This window comes from Nothobranchius furzeri, chromosome 2, assembly GCF_043380555.1.
Source record: "Nothobranchius furzeri strain GRZ-AD chromosome 2, NfurGRZ-RIMD1, whole genome shotgun sequence".
Lineage (NCBI taxonomy): Eukaryota > Metazoa > Chordata > Actinopteri > Cyprinodontiformes > Nothobranchiidae > Nothobranchius > Nothobranchius furzeri.
In genome coordinates this window covers 89510244-89532622 of record NC_091742.1, presented here as the reverse complement: position 1 = coordinate 89532622, position 22379 = coordinate 89510244, and the positions used below count along the sequence as shown (strand labels likewise).

The following is a 22379-nucleotide window of genomic DNA, read 5'->3' as shown; positions in this document are numbered from 1 at the left end:
ACGTGAATGGACCCATCTGATTGGCCGCATATCAGAAGGGCTACATACCCACTGATTTCCCTCTTTTCTATTCACTCTCTAGCACTTTCTTTGCATTTTTTATCACAATTGTCTATTTTTTCCTCATTTTAAATATATTTAACCATTTTCTAAATTCTTTTTTTATTTTTACATTTTTTGTTTTTGTGAAGTGCCTCGTGGTTTTTATCTTGAGAGGCGCCATAGAAAAAAAGACCTTCTTCTTCCTCTTCTTCCTCTTCTTCCTCCTCCTCCTCCTCCAGCTATCAGGGAGGCTCTAACCTGCTTTTTGCTCTTTAATGTGACCCCAGAAAGCTCAGCTCACCTCTTCCTGGCGGTAACTGTCCAAGATTTTTTGATTGCCAGTTCACATTTTTCTCCATTTCTGGTTCCACATGGAAGGTCAACGGTAAGTTATTACCACTATTAACAATTATTACAAGTATTTCAACAGATATTGTGTTTAAAACTTTATCTTCATTGCACCTGGATTAGAGCAGAATTTGAGCTAAATTCAACATTGCTAACTTAATTGTCTAGCTTAAGATGCATTGTTTGCTACTTTAGCAGGTCTAAACTTAGTAATAAGACCTGAAGGGATCATTTTATTTATTACATATAGCCTATATTTTGGTTAAAATGTCATGGGTTGAAAGAAAATAACGCCACTTTTTTTTTAACCGCTATGCACTTCGTAGTTCCCAGTTTTACTGTTCTTAGAACCGTGTGTCTTTTTTTAACTGGCCAGCGGAAAAAGCGTAATTCATCACTTTTATCAGCATTGTCCGATTTTCGGTTTGGGGGTTGGCTGAACTGAGTTCATGTTTGTGTTAGTAGCTAGTCCAAACCCGAAATCTTGTCTTGTGCTGAAAAACAAAATGGCCACGGTTTTAACATATTAACTTTAGTAATTGTGTGATGTTAGCTACATGTTCAGTGTTAGCAAAGCAGCCTGCGCACAAGTTTGAAACCGACCGCTTTCCTTGGCACAGCGAGGCTGGCTCTTTGGAAAATGGTGGACTCTGTAAGTCAAGCAGCTGCTTCTGAGCCCAGAGGATGTTTTAACATTAAAAACTGTTGTAGAATAAAATTATTAGTAGAAATGAGTCCTTCCCCAGTACTGTTCTTCTCTTTGATGTAGAGGGTAAAGGGATACTTTTCAGTTTTGTCTTGCTTGTTGCACCCCCTAATGTTCCATTAGATGAAACAAAAGTGAAACTTATCTCTTCTCTCTGTGTGTTTGTCTTTTTAACACCGTAATCTAACATCTGAAATGTCTCCTCAGCCTTCATTAGTTCCTACAGGAGGGGTTCATCTCTGAATCAAACAAATGTGGTGTGTTCACCGTCTAAAACTTGCACGAAACATGCTGGAAGGTGACTCCAGTGCTGGCATGCCACTTCCAAATTACAAAGACTTAAGCCTGAGTCATGCTTCTCCGTCAGCTCCAAAAGGCAGAGACACGCATGGACGGACGGAGGTGTTTTGCCCTCATACTTCTCCGTCTCCTGGGGAGTGTTGCAAAGCAATTCCCCGCCAGGATAACAGAGGGCGTAGCGCTGTTCTGTGGTATCCTGTCATGTATCCGATCCAAGACGGTGTGTTTATATTGTGGTTTTTTTGTATATAAGAGACTTTGTAACACAGACAAATTTGTCTCTCATTCTCCTCCACCTCTTCATGCGCTCGCCACCTCTAAACCCACGTTTCCTGTAATTTCTGTCCACAAATAAAATGCTTGATGCGTATCTTTTCACTCCCCCAGTCACGAAGGAATTAAACTTTCATGTTTTTAGAGTTTTTTCGCAAGGTATTCTTCAAGCTTCTCCGTGTCTGCCGCTAAATATCCTCGGCTCTCTTTATGTTTTTGAGGGCGCAATGGCGGCGGTGTAGACGACAGCGGTGCCCTGACCAATCACAAGCTTGCGTTCTCCGTCTCGACGGACGGATGTTTAGAAAAGAGAGCTCGACTCCATCCATCCTTGCGGGGACTCTCCAGCAGGCCCGCAACGACGGTTAATGGCGTTGCCTGTCTCCGCACTGACGCAGAAGCAGGACTCAGGTTTAAAGTGGAACTAATGGGGACTGGATGGGCACTTCTTGCGCAGTTCTTTGGCAGACGCGGTAGGATCGGGGAGGGGTGCGGGGCATGACGCATAGCTTGGCTGCCTGCCAGGCTTTGCTTGTTTTGCTTATTCCTAGGAGGAACGGGAGTGGGAGGATTTCTGTTATTTTGGAAAATTTGGAAGTCGGGGGCAATTTTTATGCCTCCTGTACTCTTGGATAGTCTCAGCCATGTGGAGACTGCTTAGACTGGGATGCCGTTCGACGTGAATCATAAGCTAGAGGTCCTAGCTATGATCCTGCTGTTATCGCACAAAATGGATGGGATCTTGGAGAAAGTCACGGCCCGTTATGGGTAAATTTATGTTTATGTTTATGTATTTAGCAGACGCTTTTATCCAAAGCGACTTACAAGTGATAATCGGCATATTGCCCTTGAGGCTAACAACAACAACAACTTGACATCAGTCATGGAGAGTAGAGAACAAGGAGTGGACAGTAGAGAGGGGGGACGGGTGCAGGGAGGGTGCTAGTTTAGAAGATGCTCTCTGAAGAGCAGGGTCTTCAGGAGTTTCTTGAAAATTGAAAAGGAAGCTCCTGTTCTGGTAGTGCTTGGAAGGTCATTCCACATTTGTGGAACGATGCATGAGAAAAGTCTGGATTGTCCTGAGCGTGGTGTAGGCACTGCTAGCCGACGATCCTGTGATGACCGGAGCGGCCGGGCCGAGAAATTTAAACCCAATTATTGAATTTACTTTAAAAAATGAAGACCATGTAAGAGCTGAAAGGCAGAGAGGAAATCATCTCTGTCTGCCTCAAAACAATTGTTCTTATCTGAATCCGGCACCCTGCTAGCCTTGAGCTACGAGAAGAAAAAACCTCCACGAAGGAATGCAGACAGATGCTGTTAAAACCCACCCTACCCCAACGCCTTTGGATTAGTGGCCTGGGCCTGGCAAGATCACCAACTAAAGGAGTCGATGTGCTCTTTTGTCATTTTAAACACATTTCTTAATCAGGGGTGGACCTTTAAAGCGCCCGAGCGCCAATGGCGCTAAATTTTCTCGTCGGGCGTTAAATACTTGACGACTTACCGCCCGGGTGGCGCCCAAGCCTTATTTGTCATTTACACACCGGCTTTCACCTGCATCATGGCCCTGTAGGAAGCCTCCGTTTTCGTTTCGCGCGCGTGAACCTGCGCGCCTCTAGCCACGTTCTGCACTTGTACGATTCGTGCACGTACTGCACATTCTAGTTATAGTCACGTGAACTATAAGTTCACTGTTAAAGACGAAGTGGAACCACGCTAGAAACACACAAGCACGCAGGAAGATGGCGCCACCACAGGGATGGGATTTCTTGATTAAATCTCCGGCAAAACGCTTTAAAACTGGTGAGGAGAAGCGAGACAGTTCTAAACGTCTGAAGCAGAGAAGCGTGTGCGTAGGTGGAATGATTCTTGGCGGTTTAAAGAAGACGGGAGGCGCAGAGGATGGCCGTGTTCGAGTTGAGCAGCGCATCGCCTGGAAAACAGGCGAGAGAAGACGGAAGCAGCGGGGGGAGTGGCTAAAAGCCGGCGTTTCGCCGGGGACACACCGGCCGCGGAAGCGCCCGAAGCGCCGAGAAGCGAATTGCTCACGAAATTCGGCCGCTGCTCGCCGCTCCTCAGTTCAGATCAGACGCGCCCCATTCGAGGCGCGCCTCGGCTCAGCTGTAGTTTTTCTTTTAACTACTTGTCCTCCATTTCCTCTCTATCTTTTCCTCTACGTGTGAGAGAGAGAGAGAGAGAGAGAGAGAGAGAGAGAGAGAGAGAGAGAGAGAGAGAGAGAGAGAGAGAGAGAGAGAGAGAGAGAGAGAGAGAGAGAGAGAGAGAGAGAGAGAGAGAGAGAGAGAGAGAGAGAGAGAGAGAGAGAGAGAGAGAGAGAGAGAGAGAGAGAGAGAGAGAGAGAGAGAGAGAGAGAGAGAGAGAGAGAGAGAGAGAGAGAGAGAGAGAGAGAGAGAGAGAGAGACTATGCTGTGAACCAGTTGTTTCTGCCAGTTGAATCTCTTGGATGGCGGGGGTGACGATGGCAATTCGGACACAAATCTAACCGGCATGCACTGCTTGGTCTAGTCTGCGCAGAACTGGCTCATCTCGAACACAGCCGATGGCTCGAGTACAGCAAAGCGGAGTTGGTGATGTACTGCGTTGTATGCCGGAAGTATGCGACGACAAAATCGTGTTTTGTTGAGGGAACAAACAAATTCAAACTTGAATACGTTATTATGTTTGTGAATGTGTACAAAATAAAGGTTTATTACATTTAAAACAGTTCTGTTATTATTTTGACTCGTTTTGGCAGCTGACCAGTGGGGCCGGTAGATTCTTGGTGGGGCCGGTAAATATTCAGAGTTACCGGCCCGGCTGGCCGGTTGGTTTAGAAGTTAATGTCCACCCCTGTTAATCTTTTTTTTTAATATTTTATATTGAAATTTCTTTTGTTTTTGTGAAGTGCATCGTGATTTTTATCTTGAGGCGCTATATAAAATTTTCTTTTTCTTTCTTATTTCTTTTTTTTCTTTCTTTTCTTCGAACAACAGCGATCGAGCATGAGCACTGAGGCTGCAGCTCTCTCTGGGGGAAACAGGTTCCCAGCCGCTCCCACCTGCCCATCGGAGACTCATGACTGTAGACTGTCAGATGTTTTGTGCTTATTTGGTTTGGGGGCGACGATAGCACAGGAGTTGAGTGCTTGCCCCATAATCGTAAGGTTGCAGGTTCGAGCCCCGCTCAGTCTGTCGCTGTCGTTGTGTCCTTGGGCAAGACACTGAACCCCCCTTGCCTGTTGGTGGTGGTCGGAGAGACCAGCAGTACCGGTGCTTGGCAGCTTCGCCTGTCAGGAGTACCTCTGGTATGCCTTTTCTTCCCTCCCCCCACTTATCATCATGTAACCCATTTCTGTCTAACGCCAAAATTCCACTATCTCCACTCCGCCTCCGCTGCCGTTCGCTTCCTAACTCAAATTATACTCTACCCACTCTACAACGGCTCCGCTCCGGTGCGGAGACCTGAGGTGGGCAAACAAGCATGCATGGGATTTTCGAGATCTTGCGATACAGTCCGAGCAATAAACGCGGAAGTTAGATCCAAACACCCGTTGTGTGGGAGAAGCATCGAAAGGAACTGTTTAATCTGCCCATCATTTGTGTTGAGAGATCAGCAGTGTTTGGATCAACAAAGGGTGGCTACTTTGATAGTGGAAACTGTATTTATGGCTTATTTTTGTGCATTTAAAGTTCAACCGCCATTGATGGTTGATAAAAAGTGTTAAACCTGTGCATATGAAACAAAAAATGCTTTTTGTTATCAATTTATTGTGAAAAAACGGAAGTTGTGCTTGCTCCCTTTCCTGTTGGGCGGTTGTGACTTCTGTCCATTGACTGCGGAGGTGCTCCGGCATCCGGCAAAAATAGAATCGATCCTATTTTTGCCGGATGGCGGAACGGAGGGCGGCGCGCTGCGCCGCGCGGCCGCAGTAGTGGCACAGCTCTGATTGACTACAACGGGGCCGTTTTTGCTGTGGAGTTCGTGCCGGAGCGCAGCGGAGCGGAGATAGTGGAATTTTGGCGTAAAGCTGGGCGGACACTGTGCAACTTTTTCATAAAGTCATGTAAAATAGTCACGCAACCATGATTATCTCTTAGACTATAATTGTGCCACCAAAATCCATAATGGTTGCAACCCTACCAACCATCAGATATGATTCAGGTTTGTTAGTTATTATTTCATCTCATTAGCATGCTAGTTCCCTGCGGTAAATGGGTCTCGTTCATCTGCTTCTTCTGTCATACAGAATCCATCACAATGAAACCAGCTCCGGAGCAGTTTGAATCAAATGAGTCATGTGACTCCCAAGAAACCGTCATCCTCACAGAGAGTCCCTCCAGTAAGAGGCTGAGGCTCGACCCAGATGCCAAGCATGTAGGAACTAACACACAAACATCTGAGCAGAACACAAACTGTGTGTGTGTGTGCGTGTTTGTGGGATGTGTTCTCAACATGCTGGATTGTTTTTCCTCTTTGTTTGAAGTTGGTGAAATCCATTCTTACCAAGAAAGCTGGTGGGGAACACATCATAAATGAATACGACCGATGCAAGACCCTGTCAGATGAAACCAGAAAGAAAATGGTGAACATACTGGTAGCTGACATGATCGAGAACAATGGGTAATTTGTCTCTGGCTTTTAGTTTGCTTAAAGTTACGCTGCTAAATAGGGCTGCTCAATTAATCGTATTTTAATCACGATTACGATCTGAGTTTTGAACGATTATAAAAAACAAAACAAGCCGATTATTTGCTCCTCCCGCTTGCGCTGCCCTGAGTTGCAAATGAAGCGCTCCTCCACAGTGTTGCCAACTTAGCGACTTTGACGCTATTTCCAACAGCGTTTCAGACCCCCTTCTTGACTTTTTAATCCTAAAAGTACCTAGCGAACACCTCAGAAACATCTCTGGTAACCCTTAGCTACTTTCTGGATAACTGTCGTCGACATTTCCTGCAGGTTAGCTAAACACTCCGCCTGCGCACCGGACCGTTCTTCAGGACATTAGGAAAGGGAATGATGCAGTGATGTGTCGGTCGCTAAAGAAACAGCTCTCGGAGCCGGCTCCTTGTTGGAGTAACCAGAGTGAGTGACACACACACCGCACCTGCGGACTCCTGAGCCGCTAAAAACGGCTAAATGTGCGCGTGCGGTATGCTAAGCACACGTGCAGCTTGCCCGATTGCTGTGAAACTGGGGTGGGGGATGCAGCTGTGGTTGGGACAATTATTACATTAACTGATGGACTTGTAAATAAATAGTTTATAAATAAGGTAGAAATAGATAGAAGTAAGTTCCTCACGCTGATAACTAATAACTAATCCCTCCGAGGACACGGTGCTAGTGCACTCTCCTACAGCACCTTGACACGACTTCAATAAATGTTATGCAACATTTTGTGAACATCAATTTATTTGCATTTATTTGTTATAAATGCCACTGTATAATTCTTGCTGTCAGTATTTGCAAGATATTGGTATTTGGGTCTGTACTGGTTAGACTTAAATGAGTTAAACCAAGGTCTATAGCCCTTGGGTCATAGACTATGAGCTATAAGTATATTGGTCTTTTTATACTGGGAATCAGGAGTTAATTTAGTGATCATCTTGTTTCTTGTTTATTTTTGTCCTGATTGTGCCCTGAGCAATTTTATGACTGAATAAAAACAAATAAAATCAACATAAATTGAAAAATCGTCCTAAATAATCGTGATCTCAATTTCAGTCACCGTAATCGTGATTATTATTTTTGCCATAATCGAGCAGCCCTACTGCTAAATCTGCATATCAAACTATGTTAAAGGTTCCATCTATTTTAAACCTTTGAGGGCACAAAATTTGATAAATAAATTGGGGTTGGCACTATTCAGATGTCCTTTATACATTTAAATAAATATATATATATATGTGTGTGTGGGTGTGTGTGAGAGAGAGAGACTCTCTCTCTCTCTCTCTCTCTCTCTCTCTCTCTCTCTCTCTCTCTCTCTCTATATATATATATATATATATATATATATATGTATATATTGAGACACACCCTCTCTCTCTCTCTATATATATATATATATATATATAATATATATATCAAGTGTATTTGTCAGATATAAAGTTTTCGTTATTAATAAAATTCTTCCTTTTTTTGCAGTACAGCACCACCCAGGGAGGTGAGAGACATGTATGCCAGGGGAATTGTGAACTTATTCCCTAACCTTAGTGATCCATTCTCCAGGACTGGTTATGTAAGTTACATAATAGAATTCATTTTGGCTCAGTTATATAGCGCCAATTCACACCAATAGTCTACAGCAAACATCCGGATTGAACTTGGTTCTTTGTGCACTGAGTTTGGTCCATTATTACAATTAGTTGTTTTACTCCTCTCTCAAACCATCAAGAGCCACCTCCTCAGATCAAGACTCTGCAGTCCACATGCACCTGAAGGACAAGGGACACACCTTTAAAGATGACAAAGTAGACATTCTGGACAGAGAAGATAGATGGTTTAAGAGGAGTAAAAGAAGCTATCTATGTCAAATGTGAAAAAACCCACTTTAAATAGGGGGGGGGGGGGGGGTTTACATTTCACCTTCCCAGTACCTATAATGCAGCTTTCAATCTCATTCATAAGCAGTTTCAGTCTAGGTCACACCTTAATGCATCGAATCAACATGAGTCCCTCACAATAGAGGCCAACGACTCATCAGGGGATGGAGAGGAGGGGTCCCCAGAGTAGTTTCTGCTCGTTAAATAACAGCAGACAGCTACAGCTTGTCAGCTTGACTCTCCCATATTCCAGTCAGAATTGACAAAGCTCCTCGAATGAGAAGTGAAACATCTTCAAGTTACCAAAGAAGTCCAGTTGCCTTCATTTGAATCGTTTGGAGTACAAAAATACAGAGCAAACATTTTATTTGTGGAGGAACATGCTGGGAAACGTGGGTCTAGAGGTGGCGACGGCATGAAGAGGTGGAGGAGAATGAAGGACAACTTTGTCTCAATAGTAAACACACCATCATGGACCGGATACACGGGAGCAGATTGACTTCAAATAAATCTGAGTTGTGTTTGTGATATTTCCCCCCTAGGAGCATTATTATGACGGTGACAGATGCACTGGGTACTTGGCCAGGGGGATTAAAACTGCTCAGAGGGCCGCAGCTAGACAGAGACGATCAGCATTTGAAGGTAACTGTTATATTATCGATCTGAAACATGTTCGTTTTGGGACGGCGGTGGCAGATGAGTTATGTGCCTGTCTCGTAACCAGAGGGTTGCGGGATTGAGCCCCACACAGTCTGTCACAGCCATGTTCTTGGGCAAGACACTTACCCCGCCTTGCCTGCTGGTGGTGGTCAGAGGAACGGTTGTTCCAGTGCTCGCTGCCCCGCTTCTGTCAGTGTGCCCCAGGGCAGCTGTGGCTACGTCGTAGCTCATCATCACCAGGGTGAGACTGTCACGCTCATACGCGTGAGTATTGGTGATTGGAGTGTAGCTGCGTTTGACCGTGTGTGATTTTATTTCTGCAGCGAACCTTAAAACTCGCCTCGCTTCACCCAGAGCTTGTTCTTTAAAACGTGTCCAGTCCTGATCTACTCACATTCACTGTTAAGTTTTATAACCATAATGAAATGTTCCTTTTTAAGCACAAAGGCCTGCACCAAGAAGACGGAAGAAAGCTGAACTCACCTGACTTCTTGGATGTGACACGAAGTGGAAGACCTGGTCCCAGTCATGAGTCAGGCCCTAACACAGAAGGTCACCACCCGTAGACAGCAACAGTTTGTTATTGGTTAGAGTAGGAGATGCTGTGTCTAGTAATTGGTTCAGTATTGTTACCCCTTTGTGTGTTTCGATAATAAATGGTAGCAGCGGGGCAGATTCAGACTTGGGGAGAATACGGTGGTATCCTTGTATCACACTCACGTCAATTCTCATTGACTCGTATCTCCTCCGCTGCAGCTAAAGCTCAATCCTGTCTCCTTGTGTGATTCTTTTCAGGTTGTGGTGTTTTCCACCCTAACAGTCACTAACTTAGGAATAGGGGTAGACCGATATATCAGGACAATATTTACCTATTTTATGCATCAGTATCAACCAATATTTGTCCTTAATAAAGCTGATTTAAAGTCAGGCGCATCCTCAGGTAGTCCAGTGCTGTTGCGGAATTTAATTAAAATTTTAGGTCCACTAATAACATCCGCATAATAAGTACTCTAAATGAACTTTATTTAGGTGTCTGACGTTAACACTGATCAGTGCACAAAGTCAAGATTTATGTTGGTTTAATTCAGAGTTCAAAATTGATTCAGCTTCTGAAATTTAGTGCATCAACTGTGACATTTTAGCATGAAAATAAAGTGGAAAACATCTGGAAATAGGCCATGAAAATGGGCTCGTAAAAATTGGCATTACATATCAGCCGTCGGCTGATCTGACTCTGTTAGGGATTTTATCAATATGTTTATCAATAACCCATTTCCAGAAGTCGAGGAGAAAAGGAGACGATGAAACAACAAGTCAACCAGTTATAACTGCGGCATATGCATGGGGCAAAATGCCCCGAACATCTGGTCACAGACTTTATTTAAACCGAAATAAGAATGGGAGTGAGGTCATTGTGTGAGAGAGTGTGAGTGTATGAGTGAGAGAAGAATGTGTGTGTATATGTGAAGAACAGTGTGTGGGTGTGTCTGAGTGTGAGAATGCTTCAGGACATTTGTTAACAGGATTAAAGCAATGAAATATAAAATTTCCATAACAGTGTGTGTGTGTGTGTGAGAGAGAGAGAGAGAAAGGGGTTTACTGTAATAGCGTCATGCAGATTTTAATAATGCAACTTCTCTTTTTTGGAAAAACTAAATCCTGATTTTTTTTCCCTCATCCCATTGTTGAATACTGGTAATTCATACAAGTGCAGCATGTAAGAATAGAGTGAGATTTTTACAGTGAGAAAATCCGAAAAGAATCTAATGTTTCAGTCATTTAGGAAGGAAGGTTGTACTGAAACATTTCATATCCAGCTGGCTGTGAGGATAATCAGTTTTTTGTCTTTCAAAACAAATGGAGGAACGGGAGGGGGAGGATCTCTGGTATTTTGAAAAATTTGGAAGTCTGGGGCAATTGGAGGGCCACCTGTACCCATGGATTGTCTCAGCCAGAGACGGTGGCACAGGAGTTAAGTGCTCGCCCTGTGATTGGAAGGCTGCAGGTTCGAGCCCCGCTCAGTCTGTCGCTATCGTTGTGTCCTTGGGCAAGACACTTTATCCACATTGCCTGCTGGTGGTGGTCGTAGGGACCGGTGGCGCCAGCGCTCGGCAGCCTCGCCTCTTGTCAGTGCGCCCCAGGGCATCTGTGGCTACATTGTAGCTCATCCCCACCAGTGTGTGAATGGGTGAATGACTGATTGTGTTGTAAAGCGCCTTGAGGGGTTCCAGGACTCTAGAAGGCACTATATCAAATACAGGCCATTTACCATTTATATGTGGAGACTGCTTAGACTGGGACGCTGCTCGACGTGAATCATAAGCTAGAGGTCCTATCTGTGATCCTGCTGTTATCGCACAAAATGGATGGGATCTTGGAGAAAGTCACGGCATGGTATGGGTAAATTTAAACCCAATTATTGAATTTACTTTAAAAAATGGACCATTTAAGAGCTGAAAGGCAGAGAGGAAATCATCTCTGTCTGCCTCAAAACAATTGTTCGTATCTGAATTTGGCGCCCTGCTAGCCTTGAGCTACGAGAAGAAAAAACCTCCACGAAGGAATTCCGACAGATGCTGTTAAAATACACCCTACCCCACCGTGTTTGGATTGGTGGCCTGGGCCTGGCAAGATCACCAACTAAAGGAGTCGATGTGCTCTTTTGTCATTTTAAACACATTTCTTAATCTTTTTTAAAAATCTTTTTTATATTTAAATTTTTTTGTTTTCGTGAAGCGCCTCGTGATTTTTATTTTGAGAGGCGCTATGTAAAATTTTTCTTTCTTTTTTCTTTCTTCGAACAACAGCGATCAAGCATGAGCACTGAGGCTGCAGCCCTCTCTGGGGAAACAGGTTCTCCAGCCTGCCTACCTGCCCATCGGAGACTCATGTCTGTAGACTGTCAGATGTTTTGTGCTTATCTATGTAATTTTTTAATTTACATCTATTTAATGAACCATGAAATGTGAGATTCCATAGGAAATATGAAATCAATCTTATTGATCTTTGGATAACTTAAACCAGAAGATTGGAATTTTTTTATTGCAGAGATTATGTAACCACTTCGTATTAACTGAGAGACGAGAGAAAAGAGAGGGGGTCACCTTCAAAAAGTTTAAGTAGATTTATTTCTAAACAATTTTAAACAAGACTAACTCTAACTCTTAAGTGATGAATGGATCTTGGTGTGAATGAGATGTGAGTTGAATGGTGTATGTGTGAGTGATGTTGTCATCAGAACTCTCGTATCCGGAGAAGCAAGTCTGAGTGGGAAGTGATGTTTTGCTCTTAAGCTATGATCAGAGTTTCATAAATACATGAGACGCCATTTTATCGCTCCACACATACCCTTAGAATGAGATCTCCGTACAGATCCAGAATGCCAGGTCCTCGAACCCCCCTTTCGGTGCCGGAGCCGATGAAACAGCGTCAGCAGTGCGACAGACTAGTCTTTGGATTGTCTCCAGGTAAAAAGCGACAGTTGGTTGACAGCGTCAGATGGACCCTGAGGGTCAGTGAGTTCAGCTTTTATTCTGAAAGGAACCATTGCTTGGTTGGTAAAGTGTAACAGATTTTTACAGCTTGTCGGTTCTTTGCCTAAAAAGGAAGTCCGGGTGGCCGGTCCGATATTTCTCTTAGAATGCGGTGAACTGGCTTAAGATGGCATGGGGACTGGTTTTATTAATCTGGATGTTTTGATTTACGGTCGAATCAGAGTTTGACGGATTTATAAACACCACAGAGACTATGTCACGCTTCAGAAAGGAAGGTTCCGATTGGATGAGAAAGATAAAATGTGTCATGTGACATTACATTACGTGTGTCAGTGTATCTAGTGCAGCTAGATTAAAGTCATATGTAATGAAATAGGTTACAGTTATTTAATGAGCCATAAGGCATGGGATTCCATAGGAAATATGAAATCCACCTTCTGAATCGGTGGGTTATTTAAACCAGAAGATTGGATCTTTTTATTGCAGGGATTAGATAACCGCTCGGTATTCACTCAGAGACAACAGAAGAAAGAGAGTCAAGTTTAAAAGTTAAGAATTTTATTACTAACAAGTTAAACTAGACTGACTTTAAATCTAAATGTATGGTGTAACTAAAATGGATGAGGCGATGAATGGATGACGTGTGATCCAGCAGGTTCACCTCCAAGATCGTCTGAGACCAGCCACTCAGACAGCTGCTGAAACAATTGGTTTGCATAACCAAACAATTCTGATGGGATCCGAAGGTGTTGTCTTCTCATTAAGCTTTGGTTAGGTGGTTCAGAAATACATAAGACCCCATCATGTCGGTCTACCTACCCTTCGTGGAAGTCCTCTGTAGATCAGGAATATCGAGGTCCAGTAGACCCTCTCTAGAGCCGAGCCGGTAGGAAAAGCCGCGGTTCCGGTCAGACCCGTCTTTGAGTTACTTCCGGGTACACGACAAGTTATTGGCATCTGGTGAGACCCAAGCCTGGGTCTGAATGGTTCAGCTTTTATTCTGAAAGGGACTGTTGTCGCTGTTGGAATAGCGACGAATTTTTCAGCTTGTCGTGGTTCTTTCGGTTAAAGAGTTAAAGGTCGGGATTGGCCACTCCGTCACTTGCTCTGGAACGCTTTGAACTGGCGTTAGAGCTGACGTGGCATGGTTTTATACTTCGGCTGTTATGGTTTATTGTCGAATGAAAAATGACCAAACACCATCAAAACCACGCCTCCGTCAGATCTGTAAGATTCTGATTGGATCAGTGAAAGTAATGTGTCATGTCTTTTAACGCTACGTGAGATCAGTCCTGTTGGAACACTTAAAGTCATAGTACCTTTATATTCTATAGGATCATAATAAGGTAATTAATATTTTGATTTCACAGGTCGGTCACATGTTATTTATTGACTAACACTTTGATGGATTAGCTTTATTAAAATAGAGTTATTGGATTAATTAAAAGAAAAGAGTTCATTCTTCATTCTTCTGTTGAGCTGAAAATAAGCAGGTTAGAAGCGAATGCATGAGACCTGGAGACCACTATCTCATGCAGACTAGTCTTGAGCTAAGAAGGGAAAAATAAGAGTCATTCCGTTCCGTTACACTTATTACTTATTAAAACTGATCATAACCATTGTCATTTCACAGATTGGTCCACATCTTATTATTGGACTAACTTTGTTTGATTAGCTTTATTAAAAATAGAAAGAGTTCTTTGATTTATTAAAAAGAAAGAGTTATCTTCTTTCTTCTCTTGAGCTGGAAAGGAAACAGTTTTAGAAGCAAATGCATGACCTTGAGGCAGTCTCATGTCATGCAGATTAGTTCCTCCTGAGGAGAGAGGGTAAATAACCTTTGGTGGAATAGCTCCTTCATCACGTTACATCGAGTTTGGGGTGATGGTGGCACAGGAGTTGAGTGCTCGCCCCGTAATCGAAAGGTTGCAGGTTTGAGCCCCGCTCAGTCTATCGCTGTCGTTGTGTCCTTGGACAAGACACTTAACCCCCCTTGCCTGCTGGTGGTGGTCGGAGAGACCAGCAGTACCAGTGCTTGGCAGCTGTCAGTGCACCCCCACCAGGGTGTGAATGGTTGAATGACTGATTGTGTTGTAAAGCACCTTGAGGGATTCCATGACTCTAGAAGGCACCATATCAAAAACAGGCCATTTATTTTTTGAGGTGTTTTGTTTTTTCCATAGCAAAGCAACACCCTTTCAGGAGTACCTCTGGTATGCCTTTTCTTCCCTCCCCCCACTTATCATCATGTAACCCTTTTCTGTCTAAAGCCGGGCGTACACTGTGCAACTTTTTCATAAAGTCATGTAAAATAATCACGCAACCATGATTATCTCTTAGACTATAATTGTGCCACCAAAATCCATAATGGTTGCAACCCTACTAACCATCAGATATGATTCAGGTTTGTTAGTTATTATTTCATCTCATTAGCATGCTAGTTCCCTGCGGTAAATGTGTCTCGTTCATCTGCTTCTTCTGTCATACAGAATCCATCACAATGAAACCAGCTCTGGAGCAGTTTGAATCAAATGAGTCATGTGACTCCCAAGAAACCGTCATCCTCACAGAGAGTCCCTCCAGTAAGAGGCTGAGGCTCGACCCAGATGCCAAGCATGTAGGAACTAACACACAAACATCTGAGCAGAACACAAACTGTGTGTGTGCGTGCGTGTTTGTGGGATGTGCTCTCAACATGCTGGATTGTTTTTCCTCTTTGTTTGAAGTTGGTGAAATCCATTCTTACCAAGAAAGCTGGTGGGGAACTTATCATAAATGAATACGACCGACACAAGACCCTGTCAGATGAAACCAGAAGGAAAATGGTGAACATACTGGTAGCTGACATGATCGAGAACAATGGGTAATTTGTCTCTGGCTTTTAGTTTGCTTAAAGCTACGCTGCTAAATCTGCATATCAAGCTATGTTAAAGGTTCCATCAAGTTTAAACCTTTGAGGGCACAACATTTGATAAATAAATTGGTGTTGGCACTATTCCGATGTCATTTCTCTTAAATATGAGTTCTTTTCATCAGCCTGACTTTCTACCCGATAATAAAATGGTTATTTGCAGTGAAGCTCCGCCCATGCCCGCTCCAACCAAACACACCTACATCGATGAGTGTGCTGTTGTGGTGCCCTTGGTAGTCCAGTGGGTAAAGCATCCAGTCTGGCACTCTAACCACTGGACTAACAAGTCTGTTACAAAAAATTAGTCACTTAAAACACATATCCTCTGCTGGCCATTATGTGTGTCTTTGTAGACAAGACGCATGGTTTTTACGCCGGTTTTTTGTCCCCAATGAATAAATAATTTATTAGAATATCCACTCTGGTACTGGTGGAGGTTCAAACAGTCTGTGACATGAAGGTCACATTCTCAACAGCATGAAATCAACCGCTCTATGCTCGCATCTAGGAAAACGTCAGCGTTAGTGACCTACTTCCAGGAAAAGCAGGTTTCAGATCAGAGAAACCTAGTAATGGTGACAGGTGTTTAGCGTCCTCTTGTTAACTGTGGTAATGTACGTTCTGGGATCAGACAGATGTGGTCTAAGGATCATATCTGATGGGAGAGTGAGAGCTTATTAGCTGTGTTTGTGCTTAAGAGGTAGCTTGTTTTACAGATTTCCTATTGCAGCTTTAACCCTTTGATGCATGAATTATGAAATCTTCAACCATGATTTTTTAAACAATTTTTTTCATTCATCTTTAGGTGTGAATGAAACAAATTTCAACAAATATTTTTGTAACATTTTGTTAAGTTACAAATAATTTATTACATGTCCATCTCAGTGGACAGCGTGCATTCTGAACATGAAATATGTTGGCTTGACTTGCTGAAGCTCAAATGGAGGGGCTCACATGCAATAAAGTCTTCAACAGCTGTGCTTAATAGCAAAAATAAATAAAAATCAATTTTGAGTACCTGTCCACTGTAGTGACCATTATGCATCAAAGGGTTAATGTAGCTTTTAGATGAATATCAAATATTTCTTTCCGTTTATTGCAATTTATTTATATATAGTGTGTGTGTGTCTGTAGATACACATGTGTATATATATATTATATATATATATCTGTATCCATATATATATATATATATATATATATATATATATATATATATGTGTGTGTGTATACATATGTATGGATACAGATATAAATATAGATATACACTCAACAAAAATATAAACGCAATGCCTTTGTTTTTGCTCCGATTTTTCATGAGATGGACTAAAGATCTAAAATTCAATCCAGATACACAATATTACCATTCCTCTCAAACATTGTTCTCAAATCAGTCTAAATGTGTGATAGTGAGCACTCACACCTCACAGGTGTGCCACTTCAAGATGCTGAGCCGACATCATGAGTAGTGCACAGGTGTACCTTATACTGCCCACAATAAAAGGCCACCCTGGAATGTGCAGTTTTGTCTCACAGCAAAATGCCACAGATGCCACAAGCATTGAGGGAGCGTGCAATTGGCATGCTGACAGCAGGATTGTCAACCGAATCTGTTGCTCATGCATTGAATGTTCATTTCTCCACCATAAGCCGTCTCCAAAGGCATTTCAGAGAATATGGCAGTACATCCAACCGGCCTCACAACCGCAGACGATGTGTAACCACATCAGCCCAGGACCTCCACATCCAGCAGGTTCACCTCCAAGATCGTCTGAGACCAGCCACTCAGACAGCTGCTGAAACAATTGGTTTGCATAACCAAACAATTTCTGCACAAACTGTCAGAAACCATCTCAGGGAAGCTCAACTGCATGCTCGTCATCCTCATCGGGGTCTTGACCTGGCTCCAGCTCGTCGCCTTAACAGACTTGAGTGGGCAAATGCTCACATTCGATGGCGTCTGGCACGTTGGAGAGGTGTTCTCTTCACGGATGAATCTCGGCTTACATTGTTCAGGGCAGATGACAGACAGCTGTGTGGCGTCGTGTGGGTGAGCCCTTTGCTGATGTCAATGTTGAGGATCGAGTGGCCCATGGTGGTGGTGGGGTTATGGTATGGGCAGGCATCTGTTATGGACGATGAACACAGGTGCATTTTATTGATGGCATTTTGAATGCACAGAGATACCGTGATGAGATCCTGAGGTCCATTGTTGTGCCGTACATCCATGAACATCACCTCATGTTTCAGCAAGATAGTGCACGGCCCCATGTTGCAAGGATCTGTACACAATTCTTGGAAGCTGAAAATGTCCCAGTTCTTACATGGACAGCATACGCACCGGACATGTCACCCGTTGAGCATGTTTGGGATGTGCTTGACCGGCGTATACGACAGTGTGTACCAGTTCACACTAATATCCAACAACTTCGCACAGCCATTGAAGAGGAGTAGACCAACATTCCACAGGCCACAATTGACAATCTGAAAAACTCTATGCGAAGAAGATGTGTTGCACTGCATGAGGCAAATGGTGGTCACACCAGATACTGACCGGTTCTGAGTCCCAGACCCCCAATAAAGCAAAAAACTGCACATTCCAGGGTGGCCTTTTATTGTGGGCAGTATAAGGTACACCTGTGCACTACTCATGATGTCAGATCAGCATCTTGATGTGGCACACCTGTGAGGTGGGATGGATTTGTGAACAATGTTTGAGAGAAATGGTAATATTGTGTATCTGGAATTAATTTTAGGTCTTTAAGTCCATCTCATGAAAAATCGGAGCAGAAACAGAGGTGTTGCGTTAATATTTTTGTTGAGTGTATAGATAGATAGATAGATAGATAGATAGATAGATAGATAGATAGATAGATATAATATACTGTATATCAAGTGTATTAGTCAGAAATAAAGTTTTCAGTATTAATAAAATTCTTCCTTTTTTTGCAGTACATCACCACACAGGGGGGTGAGAGACATGTATGCCAGAGGAATTGTGAGCTTATTCCCTAACCTTAGTGATCCATTCTCCAGGACTGGTTATGTAAGTTACATAATAGAATTCATTTTGAATAATTTATATAGCGCCAATTCAAAACAATAGCCGTCTAACGCAGTGTTTCCCAACCCTGGTCCTGAGGGATCACTGTCCTGCATGTTTTCCATGTTGCCCTTTTAAACACCAGTGTTTCCCTGCTGCCACACACCTGACTTAAATGAAAGAGTGATTAACAGGCATCTGCAGGACTTGATGTCCTCCTGAGGAGGCAATGTAAATCAGGTGTGCTGAAGCAGAGACATGGAAAACGTGCAGGTCAGTGTGCCCTGTGGACCAGGGTTGGGAAATTCTGGTCTAACGCACTTCATAAAGCAAACATCCGGATTGAATTTAGTTCTTTGTGCACTGAGTTTGGTCCATTATTACAATTAGTTGTTTTACTCCTCTCTCAAACCATCAAGAGCCACCTCCTCAGATCAAGACTCTGCAGTCCACATGCACCTGAAGGACAAGGGACACACCTTTAAAGATGACAAAGTAGACATTCTGGACAGAGAAGATAGATGGTTTAAGAGGAGTAAAAGAAGCTATCTATGTCAAACGTGAAAAAAAAACATTTTAAATAAGGGTGGGTTACATTTCACCTTCCCAGTACCTATAATGCTAGCCTGGCAAGCCAGACTAAATAAATGTATTATTTAGTCTGGCCATGCTCCATTGACGGCTCTCGGTTGTGGGGCGGGTTCTACCGTTGTCTTTCAAATGATCTCCGCATTCCACTGGACAATGAATGTGACATTCTCTTGTTTCACTCTGTTGCATCATCCCACCCACCAGGCATATAGAGTGCCCTGATTGGCCCACAAAGCGGATAAAGCTCTGTGATTTGTTCACCAAGCAGATAGAGCACTATGATTGGCCCACCATTATGGACCAATCACAGCTCTTTATGTGTTTGAAACCCCTCTAGAGAGTTGTGATTGGCTAGCCAGAGTCCTGGTAGGAGCTGCTGAGGTTCCAATGGAGCATGCCTAGACCATTCTTTGCAAAGCAAGAATTTGGTCTAGCTCACTAGGCTACTATAATGCAGCTTTCAATCTCATTCATAAGCAGTTTCAGTCTAGGTCACACCTTAATGCATCGAATCAACATGACTCCCTCACAATAGAGGCCAACGACTCATCAGGGGATGGAGAGGAGGGGTCTCCAGAGTAGTTTCTGCTCGTTAAATAACAGCAGACAGCTACAGCTTGTCAGCTTGACTCTCCCATATTCCAGTCAGAATTGACAAAGCTCCTTGAATGAGAAGTGAAACATCTTCAAGTAACCAAAGAAGTCCAGTTGCCTTCATTTGAATCGTTTGGAGTACAAAAATACAGAGCAAACATTTTATTTGTGGAGGAACATGCTGGGAAACGTGGGTCTAGAGGTGGCGACGGCATGAAGAGGTGGAGGAGAATGAAGGACAACTTTGTCTCAATAGTAAACACACCATCATGGACCGGATACACGGGAGCAGATTGACTTCAAATAAATCTGAGCTTGTGTTTGTGATATTTCCCCCCTAGGAGCATTATTATGACGGTGACAGATGCACTGGGTACTTGGCCTGGAGGATTAAAACTGTTCAGAGGGCCGCAGCTAGACAGAGACGATCAGCATTTGAAGGTAACTGTTATATTATCGATCTGAAACATGTTCGTTTTGGGACGGCGGTGGCAGATGAGTTATGTGCCTGTCTCGTAACCAGAGGGTTGCGGGATTGAGCCCCACACAGTCTGTCACAGCCATGTTCTTGGGCAAGACACTTACCCCGCCTTGCCTGCTGGTGGTGGTCAGAGGAACGGTTGTTCCAGTGCTCGCTGCCCCGCTTCTGTCAGTGTGCCCCAGGGCAGCTGTGGCTACGTCGTAGCTCATCATCACCAGGGTGAGACTGTCACGCTCATACGCGTGAGTGTTGGTGATTGGAGTGTAGCTGCGTTTGACCGTGTGTGATTTTATTTCTGCAGCGAACCTTAAAACTCGCCTCGCTTCACCCAGAGCTTGTTCTTTAAAACGTGTCCAGTCCTGATCTACTCACATTCACTAACTTAGGAATAGGGGTCCAGGACATATCAGGACAATATTTACCTATTTTATACATCGGTATCAACCAATATTTGTTCTTAGTAAAGCTGATTTAAAATCAGGCGCATCCTCAGGTAGTCCAGTGCTGTTCACTAATAACATCTGCATAATAAATACTCTAAATGAACTTTATTTATGTGTCTGACTTTAACACTGGTCAGTGCACAAAGTCAAGATTTAGGTTGGTTAAATTCAGAGTTCAAAATTGATTTAGCCTCAGAAATTTTGTGCATCAACTGATGTAATTGGTGACATTTTAGCATACAAATAAGGTGGAAAACGTTTGGAAATAGGCCACGAAAATGGGCTCGTAAAAATTGGCGTTACACATCGGCCGTCGGTTGAGCTGACTCCTTTTTATCAGCGTCGGTATTGGCAATAGAAAAACCAATACCGGTCGACCTCTACTTAGGAAGCTTATTGCCATAGTGAGTGAATGACATGACTAGTCTTAGTTCACATTAATTATTGGTGTTTTCTCGAATGTAATGTTCCAGAGTCAGTGGATGTTTTTGAGTAAGTAAAGTAAATTCATATGTGGTTTACAAAAGCATTTATCGTTTCCTGTAGCATTCACAAAGTTTGGTGTGCCAGCTGAGACCGAAGGTGTAAAGGATCACGATGGCTCAGGAACCAAGTTGGATGAAGACTTATTTGAGGATATAGTTGAAGATCCATCAGCTGGACTGTTAACCATCAGATATGATTCAGGTTTGTTAGTTATTATTTCATCTCATTAGCATGCTAGTTCCCTGCGGTAAATGGGTCTCGTTCATCTGCTTCTTCTGTCATACAGAATCCATCACAATGAAACCAGCTCCGGAGCAGTTTGAATCAAATGAGTCATGTGACTCCCAAGAAACCGTCATCCTCACAGAGAGTCCCTCCAGTAAGAGGCTGAGGCTCGACCCAGATGCCAAGCATGTAGGAACTAACACACAAACATCTGAGCAGAACACAAACTGTGTGTGTGCGTGTTTGTGGGATGTGTTCTCAACATGCTGGATTGTTTTTCCTCTTTGTTTGAAGTTGGTGAAATCCATTCTTACCAAGAAAGCTGGTGGGGAACGCATCATAAACGAATACGACCGACGCAAGACCCTGTCAGAGAAAACCAGAAGGAAAATGGTGAACATACTGGTTGCTGACATGATCGAGAACAATGGGTAATTTGTCTATGGTTTTTAGTTTTAGTTTGCTTTAATGTAGCTTTAAGATGAAATTCAAATATTTATTTCCATTTAACACAACTGATATACAGTACAGGCCAAAAGTTTGGACACACCTTCTCATTCAATGTGTTGTCTTTAGTTCATGACCATTTACATTGAAACCATGTTTTATATTCTATTTTCTTCAGAATAGCCACCCTTTGCTCTGATTACTGCTTGGTACACTCTTGGCATTCTCTTGATGAGCTTCAAGAGGTAGTCTCCTGAAATGGTTTTCCAACAGTCTTGAAGGAGTTCACAGAGGTGTTTAGCACTTGTTGGCCTATATATATATAGTCTCATAGTCTCTTTATATATATATATATATATATATATATATATATATATATATATATATATATACAGTGATCCCTCGTTTATCGTGGTAGATGCGTTCCAGACCTGGCCGCGATAGGTGAAAATCCGCGAAGTAGGGACACCATATTTACAGTATTTATTTAACAGGTACTTATTCAGTATTTAGACTTTTAAAACCCTCCCTTTACATAGTACTGTATTTTTACTTGTTTTTTTTTATAGTTTTATTACAAAAAGTGCATTTTATGATGAAATTGATGAAAAAAAACAGGAATTTCTTGATATTTCGCATAGAAAAATACTGTGAATCTGTGAAAAATACCGCAAATCGGCGAATTTCCCTTGAATAAGGCTCCAAAGAAAAAATCTGCGAAGTCGTGAATCCGCGATAAACGAACCGCGATGTAGTGAGGGATCACTGTATATATATATATATATATATATATATA

At 42.9% G+C, this 22379-nt stretch overlaps 1 protein-coding gene across 1 annotated transcript in view; it reads left to right on the top strand.

Moving 5' to 3' along the window:
* LOC107376838 (uncharacterized) overlaps window positions 1-22379 on the top strand; it is a 40225-nt gene that overhangs the window by 4064 nt on the left and 13782 nt on the right. Inside the window, exons 3-9 of the mRNA XM_070548180.1 lie at window positions 14852-14979; window positions 15089-15225; window positions 18226-18319; window positions 19843-19942; window positions 20972-21112; window positions 21198-21325; window positions 21431-21567. Coding sequence (XP_070404281.1) covers window positions 14852-14979; window positions 15089-15225; window positions 18226-18319; window positions 19843-19942; window positions 20972-21112; window positions 21198-21325; window positions 21431-21567 — 865 coding nt within the window. The remainder of the gene's footprint in view (window positions 1-14851; window positions 14980-15088; window positions 15226-18225; window positions 18320-19842; window positions 19943-20971; window positions 21113-21197; window positions 21326-21430; window positions 21568-22379) is intronic.